The sequence below is a fragment of the Dermochelys coriacea genome, chromosome 22, assembly GCF_009764565.3.
Source record: "Dermochelys coriacea isolate rDerCor1 chromosome 22, rDerCor1.pri.v4, whole genome shotgun sequence".
NCBI lineage: Eukaryota > Metazoa > Chordata > Testudines > Dermochelyidae > Dermochelys > Dermochelys coriacea.
Window position 1 is genome coordinate 2,327,639 of NC_050089.1, and position 26,717 is coordinate 2,354,355.

At 49.9% G+C, this 26,717-nt stretch overlaps 1 protein-coding gene across 4 annotated transcripts; it reads left to right on the forward strand.

The window, feature by feature from the left end:
* The first annotated feature begins 129 nt into the window (after positions 1-129).
* SIAE (sialic acid acetylesterase) lies at positions 130-22,293 on the forward strand. 4 transcript variants are annotated; one of them, XM_038380722.2, is made up of 11 exons: positions 130-699; positions 991-1,120; positions 3,158-3,319; positions 6,676-6,851; positions 7,244-7,382; positions 13,380-13,563; positions 15,022-15,131; positions 15,217-15,350; positions 16,918-17,072; positions 18,179-18,374; positions 18,875-22,293. In XM_038380722.2, exons 2-11 carry the CDS (start codon positions 1,075-1,077, stop codon positions 19,106-19,108), a joined length of 1,536 nt encoding a protein of 511 aa, XP_038236650.1. In that variant the 5' UTR covers positions 130-699; positions 991-1,074; the 3' UTR covers positions 19,109-22,293. The 4 variants fall into 4 exon arrangements, with proteins under 4 accessions (XP_038236650.1, XP_038236654.1, XP_038236655.1 ...); XM_038380726.2 differs by having other exon boundaries at positions 1,049-1,120; XM_038380727.2 differs by having other exon boundaries at positions 183-228; positions 1,049-1,120.
* The last annotated feature ends 4,424 nt before the right edge of the window (positions 22,294-26,717 follow it).

Consider the following 26,717-nt stretch of genomic DNA (forward strand, 5'->3'; position numbering starts at 1 on the left):
CCCCCTCCCGCGGGCACGAGCCGCCCGCCCCGCCCCCGCGGGCACGAGCCGCCCGCCCCGCCCCCGCCCCCTCCCGCGGGCACGAGCCGCCCGCCCCCGCCCCCAGCTCGGCTCCCTCCCGCGGGCCCTGGCGCGCCCCCGCCACGGGAGCGTTGGCAGGCGGGAGGCCCGAGCTGCGCCCCTCGGGCTGAGCCTCCCTGGGCTGCCGGCAGCTCGCTCGGGTGGCAGGTTTGGTTGGGTGGTTCCTGCAGAGTTCATGGCGGGACAGTCTTTTAATTAAAGAGTCACCTTTCCTTCCTGGAGACTCCAGGGCAATCCTGGAGGCTGGCAACCCTAGGCCTCGCCTGGCTCTGTGGGCCCTGTGCTGGCGTCAGAAGTAGGGCGGGTCCGGCCCGGCTGCTTGGAGGGGCTAGTCACCCCCGGGGCTGACAGCTGGCTGGGCCGCTCTGTAGCCATAGGGCTGAGGGCCCCCGGGGCCTGGTGGGGTGACACAGGGGCCGCTGCCGGCGAGAGCCCCTGCGGAGGAGTCTAATGTGCGATGGCTGGTGGCCAAGCTCATTCGTGGCGCGAAAGAGGCTCCGCAGCGGCTCTGCGCCAAGCCCCTGGCCTTGGGGAGATTTTTACTCTAAACTCACCTCCACCCCCTTGGCTTTGGCGCTGTGAGGGGTGTGACCTGCCCCTGTTCACCTGGGGGCTCTGGTAAGAAAGGGCTGTGCCTGTGCTAGACACTTGCCCCCGATTCCACGCTATCGCTGTCACCGGCTTATGTCCCCTGGTGTCCAACACGTCCCCCCCCCAATCCTGCTAACATTCCCCTCTGGCCTCCTTTCGACTCGGTGACAGGAGGAGGAAGCTTGTCTCTTTAAAACTCCCTCGAGAATTCTGGCCTAACCGTGCATCCGATGAAGTGAGCTCACGAAAGCTTACGCTCAAATAAATTTCTTAGTCTCTAAGGGGCCACAAGTCCTCCTTTTCTTTTTGCGGATACAGACTGACACGGCTGCTACTCTGAAACCTGGCCTAACCATGTGATTTGACTTCTTGGCAGCTGTCCCCTGACACCTTGGAGAGGAAATGGCTGCTTGGTTGCTGCTTGTGCTTCCACTGGCTTCTGCAGAAGGTGAGGGGTTAAAGGGAGGAGAGGGGACTTCCCTTCCCTTCCCATGAGTCATATCCTGTGCATGAAAAGCGTTGCCTGGAAAGCGAGAGAACATGAGAAGTAAAACTGATTTTTTAGTGACAAATCAGAGGGGCCCAGCGGCGAGAACTTTCCTTCTCTCTATCCAGACTTTCCTGCTTCCGGGGAACACCTGAGAGAGGCAAGCGGGTTAGGCTTCTGCGGTTGCAATAAAAATCTCACTGAGATATTGCGCCCCTTTGGAAGCCTTCTGGATGGGGTCTTGTGTCTCAATTTAAAAAGAAGAAAAGTTAGCATGTAGAATACCCCTGAGAGGTCAGATTTGGGGACCCCTCTGCCCCTTCCTTCCTCACCATTTTCAGCTTTTTTTGTTTGGTTGGTTTGTTTTGGGTTTGCTTCCCTCATTAAATGAGACAAAATTTTATAGGAGGCAAAATTTCTGTAAATGCCCCTGTCTGTTCCTGTGGATTTCCCCCTTCTTCCCATTCTCCCTTCATCCTGCTAGACCCTCATGTGTTGCTCCTTCAGTAACTCTTTTTCCTTCAGACTTGTTTTGTTTTTCTTGTTTTCCTTTTAAGAGTCTGTTTACTTCTGTTGCTCTGAATTATGCAGGGCTTTGGTGTGGCAAACTGGAAATAAGGGTAGTTTCATTTAAATGAAAAATGAAGGGTTGTTGTCGAATTAATTATGAAAGTGACTAATCCCATTAACGCAATCTCCTCTGTGCTATTAAATTCCATTTGTTTTATGCTGTTTCTGTATTTTCAGTTGGCAGTATGCACAGATTCTTGTGTGGGCCAATAGGCTCATCGTGGAAGTAAGCGGGTAGTACTTAGATGTGTGGCCATCTAGGGCTTTGGACCCCTGGGATGCTAAGGGAGGTGGATTGGGATCGTGCGGTAAATACATTATCTAGATATTGAAATTTTAGATGGTCAGTTTGAGGATTCTAGAGTTAACATTCCGTTGAAAGATGCGGCTGGTTATACTTCTCAGAGTCCCAGCTGCAGATTCTGGAAGACAGCATGGCATTGGTTACATGCGGTTCATGTTTTCAGGGTTATCATCACAATCACGAGAAAAAGAGAAACACAATTATTTTTATATGGAAGTTCAGTTTCTAGAAATGGCAGATTCCGTGACTGATGGGCAGAGTGTGAATTCTGTGCTAAATTCAACGGGAGCCGAATAAACAGGGTCCTGGTAATACGCATCTGAACTACTATGACTATTATCACAAATTGGTCCCAATTATTTATTAGATTTCGACCATCACCATATTTACAGCATTGGTACAATATTGTGATTTCTTCGAGTACTGGATCAGTGGAGAAAGAATTTTTTTTTTTCCAATTCTGTGGAATTAACTTTTGATGACTCCAGCAATTAAAGATGTTCAGTTCCCAACTCATGGACCTATTTATCCTCCTCAATATCTTGCTCATTTAATTGTTACATGCTAGAAGCAGTGTTTACAATTGACATGTGGCTTTTTAACAGAGTAGCTTAGAGTACACAATGTTTTTCCTATTTCTCCTTATCTGTCTTGGTATTTGTATCATGCTGATATTTGAGCCTCTTGCAAGACAGTATATAATAATATGTATTTATTAGCAGTTTATGCTGTCAGAAGATGATCAATTTTTGTTGGTTTGTTTGCTTTATTTGAAGGATTTTTGGCTCAAACATGCTGTATTATCTCAACATCAATATAGTAGGTGTCACAACAAAATCAATAGCCACTGTGTGCTGCCATCTCAAGACTTATTCTGTTTTTTCCCTTTTTCTAAAGTAAGAAAGAACAAAAGGAAAAAAAATTGTCATGGGAGAGCACTGTGTGTTTGTTTCCCCATAATATGCTTCATTAACTCTGTCTCACAAAATGAAAGCTATAGACAGAAATTCCTAACAGTTACCTACCTACCTCCCAGTGCATACCCTGTAGAGGAGAAGGGGTTTGGCATTTCTATGAGGACTAAAATATTGACAGGACGATCATGACATTTTTGTGGATCCTAGGTGTGACGTTTCGCTTTGCATCCTATTATGATGACCACATGGTATTACAGAAGAAACCAGCTGGCGCAGTGGTATGGGGCTACGGGGAAGCTGGCGCTAATGTTACCCTGTCTCTTTCCAAAGGCAGCAAAGTAATAATGAAGAAAATGGCACAAGTTGAAGGTAATAAAATAAATCTCAGATTCCTACTGCTTTGCACTACCCCATGACTACACAGCTTCCCGGGCCTCTCAGCTCCCACTCCCTGCCTCTGATGAGGGCCAGGAAACATCCTCAAACAGTAGCACCTATCCACTTCCCCAACCAAGTGGATGTCCTACAGACGAGCTCCCAGGCAGTGGGGGAATGTGGCACCGAACCCTGTGTCCTCTATGATTTGTTGGCTTCTCTGTGTTGCTGCCATCTGACCTTCAGAGAGGATAGGGAGCTGTACTAGTTAGAGGGCTTCTCCAGTAACTCAAGTGGTACAAGGAATTGAAGGAGGCATGTTCTAGTCCCAACTTCCCAAGTGCCTGTTTGCTTTCTGCAATAACTGACAATTGTCTGGAGCGCACATGTGTGGTGATGATTCTCTGTTTACAGTTACACTTTGAGACCCATCAGCCAGTTTTAAATCCATTTAATGTGTGCCATGTTAATTTTATATCGTTCTACTTTTTTAATCAAAATGTCGTTTTGTACCAAGTCAAATGCCTTGCAGAAGTCTAAGTATATTACATCAATGCTATTACCTTGATCAACTAAACATGTAATCTCATTAAAAAAATCAAATTTGTTTGACCAGATCTATTTTCCTTAAACCCATGTTGATTTGCATTAATTACATTACCTTCCGATAGTTTATTAATCCATTATCTTGACTGAGATCAATGTCAGGCTGACAGGCCTACAATTACCTAGGTCAACCCGTTTACCCTTTTTAAAAATTGGCACATTAGCTTTCTGCTAGTCTTCTGGAAGTTCCCCAGTGCTCCAAGACTAATTAATTAAAAATCAACATCAATGGTCCAGTCTGCTGCTCAGCCAGCTCTTTTAAAACTTTTGGAAGTAGGTTATCTGCACCTACTGATTTTAAAATATCTAACTGTAGTAGCGTCTGTTTAATATCCTCCAGAGATACTAGTGAAATGGAGCATGCTATCATTATCATATGATGAGATTATATTAGGGCTGTCAAGCGATTAAAAAATTAATTGTGATTAATTGCACTGTTAATAATAGAATACTATTTATTTAAATATTTTTGGATGTTTTCTACATGTTCAAATATATTGATTTCAATTACAACACAGAATACAAAGTGTGCAGAGCTCACTTTATATTTATTTTTTATTACAAATATTTGTGCTGTAAAAAACAAAAAAAATAGTATTTTTCAATTCACCTCATACAAATACTGTAGTGCAATCTCTTCATCATGAAAGTTGAACTTACTGTACAAAAAATAACCATTAATAAATAAAACATCGTAAAACTTTAGAGTCTACATGTCCGCTCAGTCCTACTTCTTGTTTAGCCAATCGCTCAGACAAACAAGTTTGTTTACATTTGCAGGAAATAATGCTGCCCGTGTCTTGTTTACGATGTCACCTGAAAGTGAGAACAGGCTTTCACATGGCACTGTTATAGCTGGCATTGCAAGATATTTACGTGCCAGGTGTGCTAAAGATTCATATGTCCCTTCATATTTCAACCCACCATTCCAGAGGTGATGCTGGTGACAACCATGCTGATGACAGGTTCTGCTCGATAATGATCCAAAGCAGGATGTAGAAGCTCTTTATACCCTGTCAGTCCAGTATGGGGGTGGCCCACTCCGCCTCTCGGTCGTGGGCTTCCCTGTGGGTGATTTCTGTCAATTGTGGCCCGGCCCCCCACACGGGATCACCTAAACGGGTAATCCTTGGATTCTGAGCCGCTAAAAAATCAAACAGTCTGTGGAATTTGCCCCCTGGGCAGGGCGAAGCAGCAAGCAGTCTGCAACCCCGGGGCGGGGTGAGGCAAGCGAACAATCAGTCTATAGGTCTCACACCTCTCGGGGCTGGGGCATAGTTTAGGCAACGTCCTCCACGGGCAGTGGCTCAGCTCCCACAGCGGTCTCCTCAGCTGGCAGTTCGTCTGGTTGGTATTCCCGGTCCCCAGGCTTCACTGCCAGGGGCGCTGCAGGTACCTCTGCAGGAGCCAGCAGTGTACTCCCTTCCTCCTTCGCCCCCGTCTCCCCTTGACTGGCCTGGCCTGCCTTCTTTTATCTGAGTTCTCCACTTGGAGCATGTGCGTCAGGGAAAAGGGGGCGTGGCCTCCTGGGCCCACAATGATTGGTCCGCCCTTGGCAGCCCCATGCGGGGCTGGTACACCCCGTCACAGCATGCTCCACACCTCGTCCCTCTCCGATTTTGGAAGGCACTTCTGATTCTTAAACCTTGGGTCGAGCGCTGAAGCTATCTTTAGAAATCTCACATTGGTACCGTCTTTGTGTTTTGTCAAATCTGCGGTGAAAGTGTTCTTAAAACGAACAACGTGTTCTCGGTCATCATCCAAGATTGCTATAATACGAAATACATGGCAGAACGTGGGTAAAACAGAGCAGGAGACATACAATTCTCCCCGGAGTTCAGTCACAATTTAATTAATACGTTATTTTTTTAACGAGCATTATCGGCATGGAAGCAAGTCCTCTGGAATGTTGGCCAAAGCACGAAGGGGCATATGAATATTTAGTGTATCTGGCATGTAAAGACCTTGTGGTGCCGGCTACAGAAGTGCCACGCGAACGCCTGTTCTCATTTTCAGGTGAAATTGTAAACAAGAAGAGGGCAGCATTATCAATGTAAACAAACTTGTTCGTCTTAGTGATTAGCTGAACAGCCCTAGATTATATCATCTGTTTTCCATCCCAAATACAGAAAAGAAATATTTATTGACCACTTCTGTCTTTCCAGCATTGTCATTGATAATTCTGCCATTTCCATCTAGTAATGGACCAATACCATTGTCAGGATTTTTTTTTGTTCCCAATACGTTTTAAAAACTCCTTCTTTTTCTCCTTGACTCTGCTGGCCATAGATGTCTCCTTGTATCCATTTGCTTCCCTTATCAATTTTCTGCAATTCCTAACTTCTGATTTATATTCATTATTTTCAACTTCACCTTTCTTCTATTTGTTATATATTATTTTTTTAGTTTTTATAGTTGTCTTCACTTCCACTCTAAACCTGTTTGGTTTTTTAATGGGCCCAGCCTTCTTCCTCACATGTGGGATTGTGGCTTTTGAGGCATCGAGTAAGATGTTCTTAAATGATTCCTAATTTATTGCACATATTTTTCTAATTAAATTCTTCCTCCCAGCTGCTTTGGCTCATAATTGTTTTCAGCTTTTTAAAATTAGCCCTATTAAAGCACCATAATATGAAATGTCCCTTTTCATTTAATAAAAATCTCTGTTTGTTTCGCTGGATTGATACCAATCAGGGATCTGTGCTTGCTGCTATCAAGTCAGGGTCCTTTGCTTCGTGTTTCAGAGCACTCGGAGACCTGGAAGGTTGTACTGGCTCCTATGGATCATGGTGGCCCTTATAGTGTGATGGCAGAGCAGCATTCTAGGGAAGAGCCAAAGAATCTGACGCTGCGGGATATCTACTTTGGAGACGTCTGGCTTTGCAGTGGGCAAAGTAACATGGAGATGACAGTTTCCCAGGTAATCTCCAGTCCTCCAGTATGCAATGAGGCATCAGCCTTTGCAGGGGTTGGGACAGGCCTGGTAACTACCTCCAAAGGAAAAGAAAGTTGTTCCCTTTTGATCTGTCAGTGTCAGGCATTAAGCTTGCTAAGTGAGCTACAAGGAATCATAGAAATCCAGTTCAGTTTTCCTAGTGTTTTGTCCAGTCTAGTTTTAAATCTCTCCCATGCTGGCTGGAGCTTCCACAACTTCCCAGCCTCTTGCACTCCTAAGTGACCTCACCCTCCGGAGTATTTGTCACTGGGAGCTGCAGGGTTTCAGCTCTGCAGACTGTATGTTAACCGCACAGTTAGCAGCCAGGACTGCTGTGGGAAAGGCCATGATGATTCACCGCCCTGCCTGTTTCCTAGATAATCAATGCCAGTAAGGAGCTGTCCGAGGCATCTCTCTATCCATATATCCGTGTGTTCACGGCCTCTCTTATTCAGTCTGAAGTGGAATTGCAGGACCTGGCTAAGATTGACTTGGAGTGGTCTGTACCGACAGCTGGTGAGTACAGAGTGGGTCTGTACAAATCCCCCTTAAAAAGAGCCTGTTTAACTCCAAAGTCTACTGTAGAGGCAAGAAGGGCAACACACGTTCTCTGAGACTTTCAAGAACCCTGTTGTTTAACCAGGCGAGACCAGATGCCACCTTCCAGGTGTAGCTAAGGTAAAAAAAAGAAGCAGAAAGAACCTTTTCAGGCCTTCTTCATCCAGCATAAAGAAGCAAAAGAGAGCAAACCCTATGTATAAATTTAAAATCCTGTAGGTGTTCTCTTCCAGCTCTGATTTCTAGAATACTTGTTTAGGGATGTTCAGATGTCCAGATTTTATAGGGACAGTCTTGATATTTGGGGCATTGTCTTATATAGGTGTCTATTATTCCCCACCCCTTTCCCAATTTTTCACACTTGCTATCTGGTCACCCTACTTTAGGTTCTTCTCCCACCCTCACAAATATCTGAGCGCCTTTCAGTTGTGCATTTAGTATCAGTCATGAGCAGTTGATTCTTTCTCTCATCCTCTCCCAGGGCAGAATTATGCATGCAGTGCAGCTGTTTGCTTTGGGAGTGGTTTTGTTGTTGTTTGTACATGGCCATGCTGCTCTGTGTCTTAGCAATGACTGGTTGGAGAATGTACCTGGCCCTTGGAGTGGAATATGGGGAGGTTTGTGATGGTCCTGAGGGAGTTCAGGCCAGAGTCTGGACCCAGCCCCCGAGAAAGCTCTGTCTCCTGCACAGACCAGCTTTACCATGGTGCTAGAAAGTTCTATTGTGCCTGAGGAATGGAGTTGTCAACCACACCTTCACCTGGACTTGGGGGCTCTTAGATACGCTGGGCCTCAACCATTGCGTGCCTTGAAGATAAGGACCGAGACCTTGAAATGCGTGGGAAGCCAGTGTAGGGAGAAGCAATGTCCTCTCCAGGCAGCTCTTGGGATCAATGCACTCTGTTCTTTCCAGCATGTTTTACAGTGTCTACTTCTAACGGGAATCTCTCCTGTCTCTTGAGAGGTGATGCCCATTTCTGGAAGGCTTCCCTGATATTCAGCCTAACACTTCCCCTCCCCTTGGAACTGCTCCTCTGGATCAGACAGGACACTGGCCAGATAGATTCTCTCCTTGCACTGGCCCTCCCACAGGGTGGATTTCCCCGGCGGGGGTGTGACCCCCAGCACTTATAGATTCATAGATATTAAGGTCAGAAGGGACCATTCTGATCATCTAGTCCGACCTCCTGCACAGCGCAGGCCACAGAATCTCACCCACCCACTCCTACGAAAAACCTCACCTATGTCTGAGCTATTGAAGTCCTCAAATTGTGGTTTAAAGACTTCAAGGAGCAGAGAATCCTCCCTCAAGTGACTCGTGCCCCATGCTACAGAGGAAGGCGAAAAACCTCCAGGGCATCTCCAATCTGCCCTGGAGGAAAATTCCTTCCCAACCCCAAATATGGTGATCAGCTAAACCCTGAGCATATGGGCAAGATTCACCAGCCAGATACTACAGAAAATTCTTTCCTGGGTAACTCAGATCCCATCCATCTAATATCCCATCTCAGGGGATTAGTCCTATTTACCCTGAATATTTAAAGATCAATTACTTACCAAAATCCCATTATCCCATCATACCATCTCCTCCATAAACTTATCGAGTTAGAATCTTAAAACCAGATAAATCTTTTGCCCCCACTGCTTCCCTTGGAAGGCTATTCCAAAACTTCACTCCTCTGATGGTTAGAAACCTTCGTCTAATTTCAAGTCTAAACTTCCTGGTGGCCAGTTTATACCCATTTGTTCTTGTCTCCACATTGGTGCTGAGCTTAAATAATTCCTCTCCCTCTCCTGTATTTATCCCTCTGATATATTTATAGAGAGCAATCATATCTCCCCTCAACCTTCTTTTAGTTAGGCTAAACAAGCCAAGCTCCTCAAGTCTCCTTTCATAAGACAAGTTTTCCATTCCTCAGATCATCCTAGTAGCCCTTCTCTGTACCTGCTCCAGTTTGAATTCATCTTTTTTAAACATGGGAGACCAGAACTGCACACAGTATTCCAGGTGAGGTCTCACCAGTGCCTTGTATAATAGTACTAAAACCTCCTTATCCCTACTGGAAATGCCTCTCCTGATGCATCCCAAAACCGCATTAGCTTTTTTCACAGCCATATCACATTGGCAGCTCATAGTCATCCTATGATCAACCAGTACTCCAAGGTCCTTCTCCTCTTCCGTTACTTCTAATTGATGCGTCCCCAACTTATAACTAAAATTCTTGTTATTAATCCCTAAATGCATAACCTTACACTTCTCGCTATTAAATTTCATCCTATTACTATTACTCCAGTTTACAAGGTCATCCAGATCCTTCTGTATAATATCCCGATCCTTCTCTGAATTGGCAATACCTCCCAGCTTTGTATCATCTGCAAACTTTATTAGCACACTCCCACTTTTTGTGCCAAGGTCAGTAATAAAAAGATTAAATAAGATTGGTCCCAAAACCGATCCCTGAGGAACTCCACTGGTAACCTCCCTCCAGCCTGACAGTTCGCTTTTCAGTAGGACCCATTGTAGTCTCCCCTTTAACCAATTCCTTATCCACCTTTTGATGTTCATATTGATCCCCATCTTCTCCAATTTAACTAATAATTCCCCATGTGGCACGGTATCAAATGCCTTACTGAAATCTAGGTAAATTAGATCCACTGCGTTTCCTTTATCTAAAAAATCTGCTCCTTTTTCAAAAAAGGAGATTAGGTTGGTTTGGCACGATCTACCTTTTGTAAAACCATGTTGTATTTTGTCCCATTTACCATTGACTTCAATGTCCAGTGTAATTTCTCCTTCAAAATTTTTTCCAGGACCTTGCATACTACAGATGTCAAACTAACTGACCTGTAGTTACCCGGATCACTTTTTTTTCCTTTCTTAAAAATAGGAACTATATTAGCAATTCTCCAATCATTCGGTACTACTCCGGAGTTTACAGATTCATTAAAAATTCTTGCTAATGGGCTTGCAATTTCAGGTGCCAATTCCTTTAATATTCTTAGATGAAGATTATCTGGGCCCCCCGATTTAGTCCCATTAAGCGCTTCTACCTCAGATATTGTAATATCTAACTCCATATCCTCATTCCCATTTGTCATGCTACCATTATCCCTAATATCCTCTTTAGCCTTATTAAAGACTGAGGCAAAGTATTTGTTTAGATATTGGGCCATGCCTAGATTATCTTTAACCTCCACTCCATCCTCAGTGTTTAGCGGCCCCACTTCTTCTTTCTTAGTTTTCTTCTTATTTATATGGCTATAGAACCTTTTACTATTGGTTTTAATTCCCTTTGCAAGGTCCAACTCTACTCGACTTTTAGCCTGTCTCACTTTATCCCTACATGTTCTGACCTCAATAAGGTAGCTTTCCTTGCTGATCCCTCCCATCTTCCACTCCCTGTATGCTTTCTGCTTCTTCTTAATCACCTCTCTAAGATGCTTGCTCATCCAGCTTGGTCTACAACTCCTTCCTATGATTTTTTTCCCCTTTCTTGGGATACAGGCTTCCGATAGCTTCTGCAGCTTTGATTTAAAGTAATCCCAGGCCTCCTCTACCTTTAGATCCATAAGTTCTTCAGTCCAATCCACTTCCCTAACTAATTTCCTTAATTTTTGAAAGTCAGCCTTTTTGAAATCAAAAACTCTAGTTGCAGATTTATTTTTGTTAATCCTTCCGTTCAGTTTGAACTGAATTAGCTCATGATCACTTGAGCCAACATTGTCCCTTACAATCATTTCTTCTATGAGGTCCTCGCTACTCACCAAAATTAAATCTAAAATGGCATCCCCTCTAGTCGGTTCAGCAACTACTTGATGAAGGAATCCATCAGCTATCGCATCTAGGAAAATCTGAGCCCTATTATTATTACTAGCACTGGTCCTCCAGTCTATATCTGGGAAGTTAAAATCTCCCATGATCACGCAGTTTCCATTAGTATTTACTTGATTAAAAACATTAAAAAGGGCTCTATCCATATCCAAATTAGATCCCGGAGGTCTATAGCACACCCCAAGCACTATTGTAGGAGAGGCTTTACTAGTTATCTTCCCCAATGTAATTTTTGCCCACACGGACTCCGTCTTATCCATTGCATCGCTTCTTATTTCTTTACATTCTACCTCATCATTGATATACAATGCTACTCCACCACCTTTACCTTTGTTGCTGTCTTTCCTAAAGAGCACATACCCTTCAATACCTGTAGTCCAGTCATGACTACTATTCCACCATGTTTCTGTTATCCCTATAATATCTGGTTTCATTTCCTGCACCAGTAGCTCTAGTTCTTCCATTTTGTTACCTAGGCTCCTCGCATTGGTGTACAAACATCTTAATTTTTGCTGTTTGGCCTCGCTCACATTTTGTATCCTATTAGGCACAGTCATTCTACAGCCAGTATAACCTATTAGACTAGTATCCACACCGCCCTCGCTCCTTATATACATTCTCCTACCCACGGCTGTATCCTTTCTTACTTCGTCTTCTTCCCTCTCAATGCTAAAATCTGGTGTGGAGATTACCTGGACATCTCCCAACCATCTCCCCCAAATTCCTAATTTAAAGCTCTCTTTATCAGTTGTGCCAGCCTTGATCCTAGAAGTCTATTTCCTTCCCTACTCAGATGAAGTCCATCCCGAGAGAACTGTCCTCTCTCCATGAATGCCTCCCAGTGGCCATACATCCCAAAGCCCTCCTTATAGCACCACTGCCTAAGCCATCTGTTGACAGTCATAATCTTGTCACACCTTTGTTGCCCTTCTCTAGGAACAGGAAGGATCCCACTAAAGATCACCTGAGCCTCAATTTCCTTTCGCGTCTTTCCCAGCCTAGCACAGTCTCCCTTAATACTTTCCAGCGAGAATCTAGCCGTATCATTTGTTCCCACATGAAGGATAATTAGGGGATTCTTTCCCGCTCCCTTTAGGATCCTTTTCAACCTCAGGTCCACATCCCGTATCTTAGCACCTGGAAGACAGCACACCCTTCTATTCTCTGGATCAGCTCTAGTTACAGGCCTGTCTATTCTTCTCAATAAAGAGTCCCCGATCACATAGACCTGCCTTTTCCTGGTGACGGTGCTATTCTCCAGTCTCTCCCCTGTTCCCTCTGGCTGCAAGTTCTTTCCATTCCTATTTTCCCTTATAATCCTCTTCAACCCATCCTGTATCCTCCTGGGGCTCATATTTGGTGTAGTTTCCCTTGACTCTTCCCCTTTTCCTATAGGACTAGCCTCTCTTCTCTTCTTCCTTGCCCTTCCACCTTCAACAAGTACCTGCTGAGCCCCTTCTTCATTCTCCAACTCTGCAAACCTGTTCCTAAGCTCTATTTCTCCTTCACTAGCCCATCTTTTCCTCTGCCTGGTCCTTTTTAGTCACATGCTTCCACTGACCACTTTCCTCACCCAGTCTCCCCTCAAAATTCCCCAGCCCTGCTTCCATCTGAGTCTGAGCTTTTCCCTTCAGATACCTCATATCTTTGCTCCATCATCTGCTCAAACCCCTTCCTAAACTCAACCAGACTTTCCACCTGCATTTCTAAACCTCGGATCTTTTCCTCCATCAGCTCTATCAGACGGCATTTCATGCAGAAAAAACTCTTACCAGGTCCCCGCTCCAGGATCATGTACATACCACAGCTTCCACATCCAGTCATCCTCAATGTGTCTTCCACTACAGGAGTTACTCCCACAGCTGCCTCCGTATCTGTCATCGCCTTCCCACCTACGTCCTGTTAATCTGGGAAACACAAGCCACACCAAAAGACCACCCCCCCCCATTAAAAGCAAACCCCAAACTCCCACTCAAACTCCCCTGTTTACAGCTCTGTTTGCTAGCTCCTGTGCCGCTGCAGCTGTCTGGCACTTGCACCTCTGCCTCTGGCAGCTCCCCCTGACATTTGCATCGCCTGCAGTTTTCTGATGTTTGCCTCTCGATTCTCTTTTTCCTGAACAGAAAACTTGGGTCACGGGAACTTCAGCTACTTCTCAGCTGTGTGTTGGCTGTTTGGCCGTCACTTATATGAGACGCTCCGGTACCCCATAGGCTTGGTGCAGTCCTCCTGGGGAGGGACCTGCATTGAGGCCTGGTCCTCAGGAAGGGTGCTGCAGGAGTGCGGGCTCACAGGTGACGCCAGACGGTGAGGACATTGAGAGCAAATTCAGGGCTGTGAAAAACACGTCATGGACCGTGAAATCTGATCTCCCCCATGAAATCTGGCACCCAGCTGTGGGCTCCTACCCTGCACAGGCTCCAGCTGCTAGTCCTGGCTGGGGATGGGGAAGGACAAGGAACAGACTTCCTCCTCCCTTGCGGGGGCCACTCCCAGGACAGGTCAGACCCATCTCCAGGAACCTCCCCCAGCTGCAAGAAGCCTCCCACTGGGGCGGGAGACTGCCGGGAAAACTGGACAGAAACGGACCTGGGGACTACAGTGGACGAGAAGCCTGACAAAGCCCTGGCTGGGATGATTTAGTTGGGGTTGGTCCTGCTTTGAGCAGGGGGTTGGATTAGATGACCTCCTGAGGTCCCTTCCAACCCTGATAGTCTATGATTCTATGACATATGGTAGCCCACCCCTTCCCCGTAGCCTGCGACCCTCACTTCAGCATTGCTGCTGGTGGTGGTGCTGACTTTAGAACTGGGTGCCTGGCCAGCAGCCTTCCTCTCTGGCTGCTCAAATCGGAAAGCAGTGTGCCTGCCAGCCACAGGGCAGAAGAGAGGGTGGCAATCCCATGACCACCTTTTGGGTCAGGACCCCCACAGTTACACCACCATGAAATTTCCGATGTAAACATCTGAAACTGTGAAATTGACTAATTGAAAAAAAACCCTGGCCATGAAATTGACCAAAATGGACTGTGAATTTGAATTTGGTAGGGCCCTAAGTATATGCCTTCCCACTTCAGTACCCATTCCGTACCCATTCCATCTGAATGAACTGCCCCCACCACACCCCTCTCCAGAGCCCAGAGCTTCCAGCTACTGCCCCCATGTGCCCATGGCTTCCAGCTCCTCCACCCCACCTTGCCCTTAACCTCCTCTTCCTCCCCACCCCATTGTACTTGCAGCCACCACCTCCTTCAGTCCCACTCCCCTAAAGCTTCCCTGGCCACTGCTTTCAGCCCTTGCTGGGCCAGCCTGAAACCCTATTTCATTCGGTGCCGGCGTAATTCAAGCCCTGACTTTCCACTCTGAAGAGCCTCCCTTGTGGGTTGGTACAGAGCTTGGCAGCTTTCTGCCCCGGGGGGAGTGTGACACAGCTAGGGCAATGACACGGGTAGGGCTGGGGCGGGAACATGCTGGAATAACCCCAGATGGAGTTGGTAACTGCATCTCGTTAGTGACCATTTAACCCCTTCCCTAGAGGCTGTTTTTCCAGCTTATCTCCCTCGGGCTGAGCTCGTCTTTTCCCAGTGCTTTTAGCCCTATCAGTCTGATCCCAAATGGTTCACCTCCTTTGGTCCTGTGTATCCAGTCCCCGAGGAACAGGTCCAGTGATTGCCCACCATAGGGGATCAATGCCACCTGGAGTCGGCCGGTCACCTTGTGTGGCATGAGCTGCCTCCCACCAATCGGTGCTTGTCTTGTGTTGTAGGTTTCTTTTTCCCACTCTGCTTTCTGGCCCTAAGATGCCCTCTGCACTCTGGAATGCGATGATCCACCCGCTCCTCAACATGTCCCTCACGGGCGTTATCTGGTACCAGGGTAAGTCTGGCAGCATATCACAGCACCAGCCATGCCACATTGGGTGCTGGACCCAGCTTTCACTTGTCCCATGTGCTCATTGCAGGTGAATCAAACGCCTTCATGAACACGGATCTGTACAACTGCACTTTCCCGGCTCTCATCGCGGACTGGCGCAGGGCCTTCCACGCCGGGTCTGACGGGCAAACGCAGCCGCTCTTCCCCTTCGGGTTTGTCCAGGTGATTGGTAATCAGGGTGCTGACTGTACCATGGAGACAGTAATCGCTGCTCAGAACCAGCTCCTGCTTGCTGCTCGTTTCTTTCATTTCACTGCAGAGCGTTTTTTGGTGCTGCCCTGGACCGGCAGGGAGGGCTGGGCTGAGTCAGTTTGATCAGAGTTTTCCTGCTGACTCCTTGACACTAATGGACCCAGGAGTGGTTTTGGCATAGGCCCCAAATCCTGGCACAGAGGCCTTGTAGGGAGAGAGTGAGCTGTGAGTTATGCTGGAGGGATGATATGCCCTTCTTGCCCCTGGGGCGCAGTCAGGCACTGCTGCCTGTCCCCTTTTCATTCTGGCTGGGGTCTGTGCCCTGCCAGCTCCTCTGCTCCTGTCTCTATCTCACAGCAGAACGGGGATGGGAGGAAGACAAGGTCCCCCACATCTCAGACCCTATCACTTCCCCTCTTGACGCACTGGGAGGGAAAAGGGGTAAGAGACGCCACCCCTGCTCTGTCCCCTCCTGCCTCACCCCCAGACTCTCCTGGCTTCAGGTGAGTTGGGGAGGAGGAGGAGGAAAGAGGGAGCATATGGGTGGAGGGAGAGGACTGGCAGGGAAGGGGAGGAAGGAGGCGAGTGCTGGGATGGAGGAGTGTCAGAAGCGCACTCTGAGGAGAAGGTCTGAGCCCAGCAGGGATGCGGAGGGAAAGGGCGTGAGGGGACGAAGTGAGAGAGTCCAGCTGACCTTCGAGTTAGTGCCCTGCCCACAGTCCCACCGATGGGCCTTGCCCAGCTCCCTTCCCACTGGTCATCTCCCGTCTGTCTCAGCCCACCACACCACCTCTGCCTGCCTGCCACCCTCTGTGTCAGGCGGTCTCAACCTTTTTCTTTCTGAGGCCCCACCAGCATGCTATAAAGACTCCCTGGCCCACCTGTGCCACGTCTGTTTTTCTGCCTATAAAAGCGTAGGTACTAGAACTAGGGGAGCTGGGGGTGCAGCTGCACCCCCGGCTTGAAGTGGTTTCCATCATATCCAGGGTTTACAATTTGGTTCAATGGCTCTCAGCACCCCCACTGTACAAATTGTTCCAGCGCCCCTGTATAAAGCCAGGGCTAGCACTGGGGGTAGCAAGCAAGGCAATTGCCTGGGGCCGTGCAAAGCTAAGGTGCTCAGGCTTTGGCTTGAGCCTAAGCTGGCAGGGCTCAGGGCGATGGGGATTCGGCTTTCTGCCCTGGGCTCTAGTGAGTCTAATGCTGGCCCTGCTTGGTGGACCCCCTGAAACTTGCTTGGGGGCCTCCCAGGGGGCCACAGACCCCTGATTTGAGAACTGCTGCTCTATGCCATGGTGACCCCCGCTCTGCCTGGCTGGGGCATCCCCTGGCCCCCATGTCTCATGGTCTGGGGTGGAGCAGAAGCTCAACTCTCTACATGGGGAGTTAGTACGGGGCTGCTGGTGCAAGTCAGGGTCTCCTGGGCTGCCCTCTGCTCGGGTGGGTTGGTGTGTGGGACACTGGGAAGCAGGGCTGGCAGGACGACTCTGGCCCCAGTGGGGGATCAGCTCTTTCCCAGCTCTCCTTGTCTTTGCAGCTATCCACGTTCCGCCACCAGGAGTGGGATGACCGTTTCCCCCGCATTCGGTGGCACCAGACCGCTGACTACGGCTACGTGCCCAACAAGATACTGGCCAATACCTTCATGGCCGTGGCGGTGGATCTGTGCGACGAACACTCGCCCTATGGCAGGTAACTGCCCACTCCCTGCACAGCAGCCTGCAGTGCGCCCAGGGGACGTTCCATAGCACCTAGCCTGGAGGTGCCAGCGCCATTCTGCACGCAGGAGGGGTGGGGCTGAAGCAGGGAGGAGTGTGGGAGGAGAGTGGGGCAGGGCTGGGAGAGAGGAGGAGGACAGGGAGTGCTGAAAGGGGAGGAGAAGAAATCCCCTAACACACAGTGCTTCAGGGCCACTCCCTACCCCCGTGTCACTGGCCTCCCAGATCTATTCGCTGTGCTTCCCCCAGCTGCATCCAACTGAATTCTTCCCCGCCTGTGTGAGGCGGGGAGATGTACAGGTCGCTAGCCCTGTCAAGTACCGGGCGGCACAGCGGGCTTGGGTGCACTGCTGTGATAGCCAGTAATGGCTACTGGTACGGGGGGCAGGCGCTCGGAGCCAGCGACCAGCCCACCGCGAATGGGCAGAGGGCTTTGTGGAGAGGCCGGTCCAGGCGTGTTTGGCACACAGGTGCATGCAGCGTCGGTGTACTCAGCGTACATGGGAGGGGCGACGGACAGCACCGCAGAGCCTGGCGCCAGATCCCTGGGGCCTGTTGCCCCCCAGAACAGCGTGGGGAGCTGAGCTGGGATTTGTTCGGTAGCCTGGTCTCTGGGAGGCTGGGCTCTTTGAGCTTGTGCTCTCAGCGGCGGCTTGAGATGAGTGCCCCCTTTCCATTTGGTGCGTGGGGGGATCTGCCCAGGAGTTCTTTTCCCTGCCCCCGGAACTAGACTGCCTCCCGTTGTCTTCGTGCCCTCCCCTCCCACGGCTGACTTCTTTACCTCCAGGGTTGGCCGCTGTCTCAGCCAGTCCCCCTCCCACGGCAGACCTGCTCCCTTCGGCACCTGCTCCCCCACCAACCTCTCCAGCCAGTTGCTGCTCTTTGGAGGGTCCCGTTGACTCATCCCGCGGTTAGACGAAGCTCTTTGCTGCTGGGGTGGGGTGAGGGCACCCTGGAGCCACACGGCACCCTCTGCTGGCAGAGGTGGAGTTTCAGGAGCCACTGCCTTTGGCTGCATTGCTGGGAAGTGGCTCCCTGCCCTTTCCCCATCATTTCCCCCGTGCTTCCCTTTTTTTGCAGCATTCACCCCCGGGATAAGCAGACTGTGGCATATCGGCTGCACCTGGGAGCCCGAGCTGTAGCATATGGAGAGAAAGACCTGGTCTTCCAAGGCCCATATCCTACAAAAGTCGTGGTGGATGGAGCCAGGGGCCTCATTAACGTCACGTATGGCCAGGAACTCCGGCTGCTTCTAATGCACAACCGCATCTTTGAGGTGAGGAGCATGTGCGTGGGAGTGGGGCAGTCCCAGCATGGCTCAAGGCAAGTGCCCAGGACAGAGGGGCTGCACTCTTACTGGGCTAGCCTGAGTGCTGTCCGTGGGGCACGTGACCCCTCCAGCACCATCAGCTCGGGCTATGCCCTCTGCTGGAATAGCTGGCCAGATGTCAGCGGGGCAGGCAGCTCTCAGCGCATGCTGGCTAGCTGTCTAAATAAAAGTTTGCAGTGGACAGAGTCCACGGCTAGAGGGGCGATCTAGCAAATGCTGCCTCTCCTGCTGTAGAAGTGGGGGGAACTGCGTTCCCCTGCTGTCCGAGGGGGAGACGAGGCTGAGCTGGGAGGTGCGTGGCGCCCTGAGCAACCACATGCACTGCAGAGCAGCCCTGCAATCTCCACCCCAGAGCGCAGCAATGCACCGCCCAAGCCAGAAAATAAGAGCTACCGCCCAGTGCTGCAGAGCAAGGTCACGTGACTGGTCTGTGCTTCTTCCGGCAGGTGTGCTGCTCTGACGGGCCCCAGCTCTTGGCGCAGGAGCCGTGCCAGTGGCTTCCAGCACCCATGCTGTCTGCATCTTCCCACACAGTGACGCTGGCCGGCCCTGGCTGCAGGGACGCTGCCACCCGCCTGCGCTATGCGTGGACAGAGTGGCCGTGTGAATACAGACAGTGTCCCATTTACAACAAGCACCTGCTGCCAGCACCTCCATTTGTTATCGACTCTCTGCATTAGGAACAGGCTGGGCCAACTGCTAAGCGGCTATAGGCACGTAGCCAGGGCCTTATCAAATTCATGCTCCATTTTGGTAAATTTCATGATCACAGGATTTTTAAAATCTGAAATTTCACCAGGTTGTAACCATGGGGGTCCTGACCTAAAAGGGGGAAGGTCGGGAGCAGTCACAAGGCTACTGTAGTGGGGACGCGATATTGCCACCCTTACTTCTGCACTGCTGCTGGTGACGGTGCTGCCTTCAGAGCCAGGATCCCAGCCAGCAACCGCGGAGCTTCCTGCAGCCAGGTTGATTCCCAGAGGTGGGTCTGACCCAGCCTCCGGCAGCGAGCTGTGCAGGGGAAGAAGTAGTCCCTCCTGTCCCTCCCCAGCCCAGCCGGGTCTAGCAGCTGGAGCCCAGCACAAGGTAAGAGCCCCCAGCCAGGGCACCCCCAGCCATGCCCCTCCCCAGCACCATGCCCAGCACTTGGGGCTTATAGGGCTGTTGGGCTGGCTGTGTGTGGAGGGGGGGAATGACCATGGCGCCCTTAGCAGTTGCCCACATCATGCACCTGTAAGGCCGGCCCTGGCTCCCTGCAAAAAGTAACAAACCCTCCCACCACACTGTGCCACCCTCACTTCTGTGCTGCTGCTGAGGGCGGTACTTCAGAGCTAGACGGCCAGAGAGTGGAGAGCAGCGGCTGGTGGCTGGGCACCCATCTCGGAAGGCAGAGGTAAGGGTTGCCATCCTGTGACCCTCCCCCTACAGTAGCCAGATTTCACGGGGGAGACCTGATTTCTCGATATGTGACGTGGTTTTCACAGCTGTGAATTTGGTAGGGCCCTACTCATAGCCAGTGAACACTCCACCTGCCCTGTTAGGCAGAGATTCCCAAAGCCGCCGAGGACGTTGGATACCCGTTAAAATCAATGGGAATTGGACGTCCAGCTCCCCTGGGTGCTTTGGAATTCACATTGATTCAGAAACAGCTTCTTCTTTATACCACAACGCCATGGATTTGGCTAGTCTAACCAGTGCCTGACTGGTATTACGCAAGCTTTCCTGGACCGGGTCAGACCTGGATAAGTCCAGCCAAGTGTCCTGTTTAATTACAGCCAGTACCTGTCTCGTCGGAGGAACAGGCAGGGCACCCCCTGGTGTCCTGAGGTGGAATTACCTGCCCCCAGGAGAGGTGTCTACCTGGCCCCCTGCATAGAATCATAGAAGATTAGGGTTGGAAGAGACCTCAGGAGGTATCTAGTCCAACCCCCTGCTCAAAGCAGGACCAATCCCCAACTAAATCATCCCAGCCAGGGCTTTGTCAAGCCGGGCCTTAAAAACCTCTAAGGATGGAGATTCCACCACCTTCCCAGGTAACCCATTCCAGGGCTTCACCACGCGCCTAGTGAAGGTGTTTCCTAATATCCACCCTAGACGTCCCCCACTGCTCCTCGTTCTGTCATCTGCCACCACTGAGAATAGCTGAGCTCCATCCTCTTTGGAACCCCTCTTCAGGTAGTTGAAGGCTGCTATCAACCTCCCCCCCTCCACACACACACACACACACTCTTCTCTTCTGCAGACTAAATAACCCCAGTTCCCTCAGCATCTCCTCATAAGTCATGTGCCCCAGCCCCTGAATCATTTTCATTGCTCTTCACTGGTCTCTCTCTAATTTGTCCACATCCTTTCTGTAGTGGGGGGCGCAACACTGGACGCAATATTCCAGGTGTGGCCTCACCAGTGCCAAATAGAGGGGAATAATCACTTCCCTCGATCTGCTGGCAGTGCTTCTACTAATGCAGCCCAATATGCTGTTGGCCTTCTTGGCAACAAGGGCAAACTGCTGACTCGTATCCAGCTTCTCATCCACTGTAACCCCTAGGTCCTTTTCTGCAGAACTGCTGCTTAACCATTCGGTCCCTAGTCTGTAGTGGTGCATGGGATTCTTCCGTCCTAAGTGCGGAACTCTGCACTTGTCCTTGTTGAACCTCATCAGATTTCTTTTGGCCCATCAGTCAGTGGCTCAGGTCCTGAAGCAAGAAGATTTATATATGTCCCAATAATTATTTGACCCTCTAATGTAACTATAGATGTTCTTCATATCCATGTAAACATTCAGTCCTCTAAATAATGAGTCCTGCTAAGCTCTTGGCCTCAGTGATATCTTGTGGCGGTGAGTTCCATTGGTCAATTATGCTGTGGGGTAACAGTGCACTTTACCCTGTCACTGTGCCACAGGCTGTGCCTGGAAGTTGGTGTCCTGGCATGCTCTATGTAGATTTAGGAGCATCTGTAGCCTGCGTGGAAGGCTGTAGTCTGTAAGGAACTCCATCACATTGCGAAAAAAGCATTACGTTAGACTGGTTGTGGTTCTCCAGTCCAGTAACTGGGCAAAGTCCGTTGGGTATTTCCAGCTGGCTCTCTAACCTGCTGTGACGTTGTATGAGTAAAATATGACCATGTAGATGATTGTTGCTACCACTGTTATATAATTGCAACAAATCTTGTACAAAATATGTCACATAAGGTGTCAATGGAAACATTGTGATTTGCTGAATATAATTATCGTATTTGTATGCATGTATCATTGTTGTATCTGACGTTACGAATATTGACTACCTCTATTTCAAATATGTTTGCTCCTGAGCAACACCCACAAGGTAGTTTGCATCCAGTCTAGCCAGCACATGATGAAGGGACTATTCTAGTTGATGGCCCATCAACAAACATAAGACCATGGAAGAAGCTTATTCCTGCCTGATGGACTTTCTAGCTAGAATATGGGCAATGGCTCTGCTATGACTCATTGAAACAGGCAAGGGCATGTGACTAGATCATGTGATTCTGGACTCCATCTTGTGCCTGTGTTTTTCCACTAACTGTGCTGAGGGCTTTGCTTGGAACAATGAGTTTCCCTCCACATGGCAGAAGCTATAAAAGGCCCTGGAAGCATCTCCAGTGTTCCTCTTTCCTGCTTTGATCTCTGGACTTATATAATGGGAGGAGTCTAACCAAGGGATTGAGGACCTTCCATTGATTTGGGAGCAATCAGAGACTTAACAAGCCAGCAATTTATGCCATCAGTGCTTCAAGCCTGATCCAATGATTGATATGCAATTATTGTATGTACTTGATTCCTTTAACCAATTTTAACTCTCACTCTTTCTTTTTATAAATAAACCTTTAGATATTAGATACTAAAGGATTGGCAACAGCGTGATTATTGGGTAAAATCTGAGTGTTATATTGACCTGGATATGTGGCTGGCCCTTTGGGATCAGAAGAACCCTGTGGTTGATGAAATGGGTTTTAAATAACCACTCACCATTAAGTCTAGTGTCTGGGTGTTGAACCAAGGACTGGAATACCTAAGGACGCTGCATTTCTGACTTCTTGTTGTCCAGTGTTGTGAGTCAGTTTACTTTTGTTGCAGGTTTGGTATATCTTATGGGAGAATAACCACCTGTTAGGGTTTTCAACTTTCTAATAGCACAAAACTGAACACCCGTGCCCCAAGGCCCCACCCTTTCTCCAAGGCCCTGCCACCCGCTCACTCAATCCCCCCCTCCCTCTGTCGCTTGCTGCCCCTCACCTTCACTGGGCGGGGGCAGGGAGTTGGGGTGTAGAAGGGGGTGAAGGTTCTGGCTGGGGGGGCTGGCTCTGGGGTGGGCCTGGGGATGAGGGGTTGGGAGTGCGGGAAGGGGTTCCAATCTGGGGAGGGGGTTGAGGTGCAGGATGGGGTTCAGGGTGCAGGCTCTATCCTGGCAGCGCTTACCTCAGGTGGGTCCCAGGAAGCAGCTGGCATGTCCAGCTCCTTGGCACAGGGGCGACTAGGTGGCTCTGTGCACTGCCTGCACCTGCAGGTGCTGCCCCGCAGTTCCCATTGGCCACGGTTCCCAGCCAAAGGAGCTGCGAAGCCAGCACTCGGGGCAGGGGCAGTGTGCAGAGCCCCATGGCCCCTGTGCCTAGGAGCCGGACGTGCTGGCCGCTTCCAGGAGCCACATGGAGCCAGGGCAGGGCGGGAGCCTGCCTTAGCCCCTCTGTGCCTCTGACCGGACTTTTAGCGGCTCAGTCAGCACTGCTGACTGGAGCCGCCAGGGTCTGTTTTCAACCGGAACGCCCAGCAACCCTAGTTTTGGGTGGGTGTGGGGGGGGGGTCTGCCCTACTTCTTGGCAGTTTGTCCTGAATTTGGTATTCTCAGTTGTGATCCACCGAGGCACGGTGACATCTGCACCAATGGGTCCGGTGTGCAGCTGCAAGGGCTGATGGCTCGCTTTGGGTTGCATGAGCTGGGACGGATGCAATATTCTGTGGCTTGTGCTCAAGCCAGGTCTCGATTCTATTGGGCCGAAAAGCGGGTTGCACAGTGACACTGGGAGGCTCTGTTTGTGTCCCTGACGTCACCTCGGTGCTCTGCTGACCAGTAAAATGAAGCCCGGTAAACTCCGGGGAGCTCATGCTGGGCTCTCTCCTTCAGCTGCCCCACGCTAGAGCTAGTCCTCACGCCCCTCTGCCACTGCCTCACGCATTGGTGAGCGAGTGTCTGCCCTTTCACAAGGCCAGGCAGCATCCTCGTGCTCAGCGCTGGGTTTCCTCGGCTTTGTGAACAAGCTGAGAATATTTCTGTCCCGATGTCAGCTGGGTTTGAAGGGGCTAAGATGCAGGGACTTTACAGAGCAGAACCACGTGTTCATGTCACGGAAGATGATGTGGAAAGCCTTATTTACTCCACTTCTGTATTCTTCTGAGTTGTCAATCTGTGATGTAATGAGCAGCCCCCTCTAGATGGAGGGTTTCTGGACTGGGAGGTTTGATTAAGATGTAGACTTTTCCTCCCCTTTAACTAGGCATCCCTGTGTAACGATTAAAGTTAATTCTATTATGAAATAAATTCTGTGTCTTTGTCTAGCGCAGGGGTGGGCAAACTCTTTGGCCCGAGGGCCACATCGAGGTTGCAAAACTGTATGGAGGGCCGGGTAGGGAAGGCTGTGCCTCCCCAAACAGCCTGGCCCCCACCCCTCCCACTTCGTGCCCCCCTCAGAACCTCCAAGTCCACCTGCTCCTTGTCCCCTGACTGTCCCCTCCTGGGACCCCCTGCCCCTAACTGCCCCCCAGAACCCCACCCCCTATCCAACCCACCCTGCTCCCTGACTGCCCCAACCCCACTGTCCCGACTCCTATCCACACCCCTGCTGCTGACCTGGGGACCCCACCCCCTATCCAACCCCCCTAATCCCATCCCCTGACTGCTCCCCCGTCCAACTGCTCCCTGTCCCATGACTGCCCCCCAGAACCCCCTGCCCCTTATCTAACCCTGCCACCCCCCTACCATACTGCTCAGAGCAGCCGGAGCCCGCTGCGCTGTCCAGCAGGAGCTGTGGGCCAGAGCACTGGTGGTGAGGCGAGCTGAGGTTGTGGGAGGACAGTAGGGGAAGGGCTGGGAGCTTAAGGGCTGGGCAGGATGGTCCTACGGGCCGGATGTGGCCCGCGGACTGTAGTTTGCCCACCCCTGGTCTGGTGTGATGTTTCTCTTCTTGTAAATTATGAAAACTACAAATAATAAAGTGTTGGAGTTGATTGTGCTTTTGTAACAGTTGATCTCTTATTTCCTTATGGACGATGCCTTTTCTCGCTGGCTTTTTTGAGCTGGTTATATCCAGAGTTTGTACATGCAGGTCTTTTGGGGACAGCATTTCCATTGACTTGGGTGGAAGTGAATATTAGTTCTTTGCATTGCAGTGAGGTGGAGAGGCCCCAGCCGAGAGCAGCACCCCTTGGTGTTGGACACTACACATGCTCACAGAAAGACAGCCCCGGTTCAACAAGCTTCCAATCTAAGCAGAGAAGCAGACCAATGGGGGAAGAAAGTATCATCCTTATTTTATAGCTGGAGAACTGGGGCACAGAGATTAAGGGCCACGTTCTCCACTGGTCAGCAGCCAGCACATACAGCTCTTTGGAAACTGCCCACTTACTTAGGGGCATCAATGGGAGCTGAACACTTCTGGAAATCTGGCTCCATGTAGTGCCCACAGTCACTCAGGGTGTCTGTGCCAGGCCTTGGACCCAGCTCTCCTGAGTCCCAGTCTAGTGCCTTACCCACCAGCCCTTGCCCTGGCTGGATCCTGTGACTTTAAGAGCAAGTCCACCAGGCTAGATACAAGAAGCTACATCACTCTTTGGTTGTCTCTTCCCCACCAAGCGCTGACCCCAGTACCGCCATTTTATTCTCTAGGTTCGCAAATAGAAATACTTTTAAGCAAGAACTTTTGGGTGCAAAGAGAGGGCAGCAAACCCTGCCTGCTAAAATCCAACTGCCGAGAGCTGTGAACGCCGCCAGCCCCTGCCCCGGGAGAGCCTAGCCCAGCTGGGTGGGGATGTTAGAAACCTCAAGGGCTCCTACTCTATTGTGCCGAGCGGCCTGCTTTTAATGGCATCCCCCTGGCCCTGTGGGCCGCCGTCTCCACCTTTTCCTCAGCCCTGGCTGCCCGGCCAGCTCTCTCCCGCTGGTACCGTAGAGAGCTAGTTACTTATATGGCCCCTCTTACTCGAGTACTTGAGCACCTCACAGGTCTTTACTGGGGTTATCCTCCCACCACCCCTGCATGGCAGGGCAGTGCTGTTAACTCCATTGTATGCTGCAAAGATAGTGGCAGAGCAGGGACCTGCAAATCACTGGCTAGTACACTAACCCCTGGCCAATCTTCCCTCACTAGCAGCACCTGTCCGCTGGAGGGATGGGTCCCTTGGAGCAGGTGCTGTTTCCTCTCCCCCTTCCCTGACATCATTCTGGGATGTATTAGCAGGAGTGTTGTAAGCAAGACACAAGAAGTAATTCTTCCTCTCTACTGCACGCTGATTAGGCCTCAACTGAAGTATTGTGTCCAGTTCTGGGCACCACATTTCAGAAAAGATGTGGACAAACTGAAGAGAAGAGCAACCAAAATGATGAAAGGTCTAGAAAACATGACTTATGAGGGAAGACTGAAAAAAATTAGGTTTGTTTAGGCTGGAGCAGAGAAGACTGAGAGGGGACATGATAACCATTAAGTACATAAAAGTTTGTTACAAGGAGGAGGGAGAAGAATTGTTCTTCTTAACCTCTGAGGATAGGACAAGAAGCAATGGACTTAAAGTGCAGCAAGGGCAGTTTAGGTTGGACATTAGGAAAAACTTCCCATCAGGGTAGTTAAGCACTGGAATAAATTGCCTAGGGAGGTTGTGGAATCTCCATCATTGGAGAGTTATAAAAGCAAGTTAGATAAACAGCTGTCAGGGATGGTCTAGATAATACTTAGTCCTTCCATGAGTGCAGGGGACTGGACTAGATGACCTTTTGAGGTCCCTTCCAGTCCTATGTTTCTATGGCATGGCAGTAGCTCTTCATGGGGGCAGTTGTGCTGACCCCTGCTTCTTATTTCCAGCTGCTTTTAAACCCTGACACTTACAGCTGGCAAGGGAGTGAGCCAGGACCATGTGACTGGCCAGCTGGGTTGTAGTCCCCAGGGGTGGGAAGGGACCTCAGGAGGTCATCTAGTCCAACCCCCTGCTCAAAGCAGGACCAAGTCCTCAATTTTTGTCCCAGATCCCTAAATGGCCCCCTCAAGGATTGAACTCACAACCCT

Coding starts and splice junctions, on each gene's coding strand:
- SIAE (XM_038380722.2), top strand. CDS start 1,075: ATGGCTGCTTGGTTGCTGCTTGTGCTTCCACTGGCTTCTGCAGAAG. Junction 7,383..13,379: donor GTGGTCTGTACCGACAGCTG/GTGAGTACAGAG, acceptor TTTCCTGAACAG/AAAACTTGGGTCACGGGAAC. Junction 17,073..18,178: donor GAACACTCGCCCTATGGCAG/GTAACTGCCCAC, acceptor CTTTTTTTGCAG/CATTCACCCCCGGGATAAGC.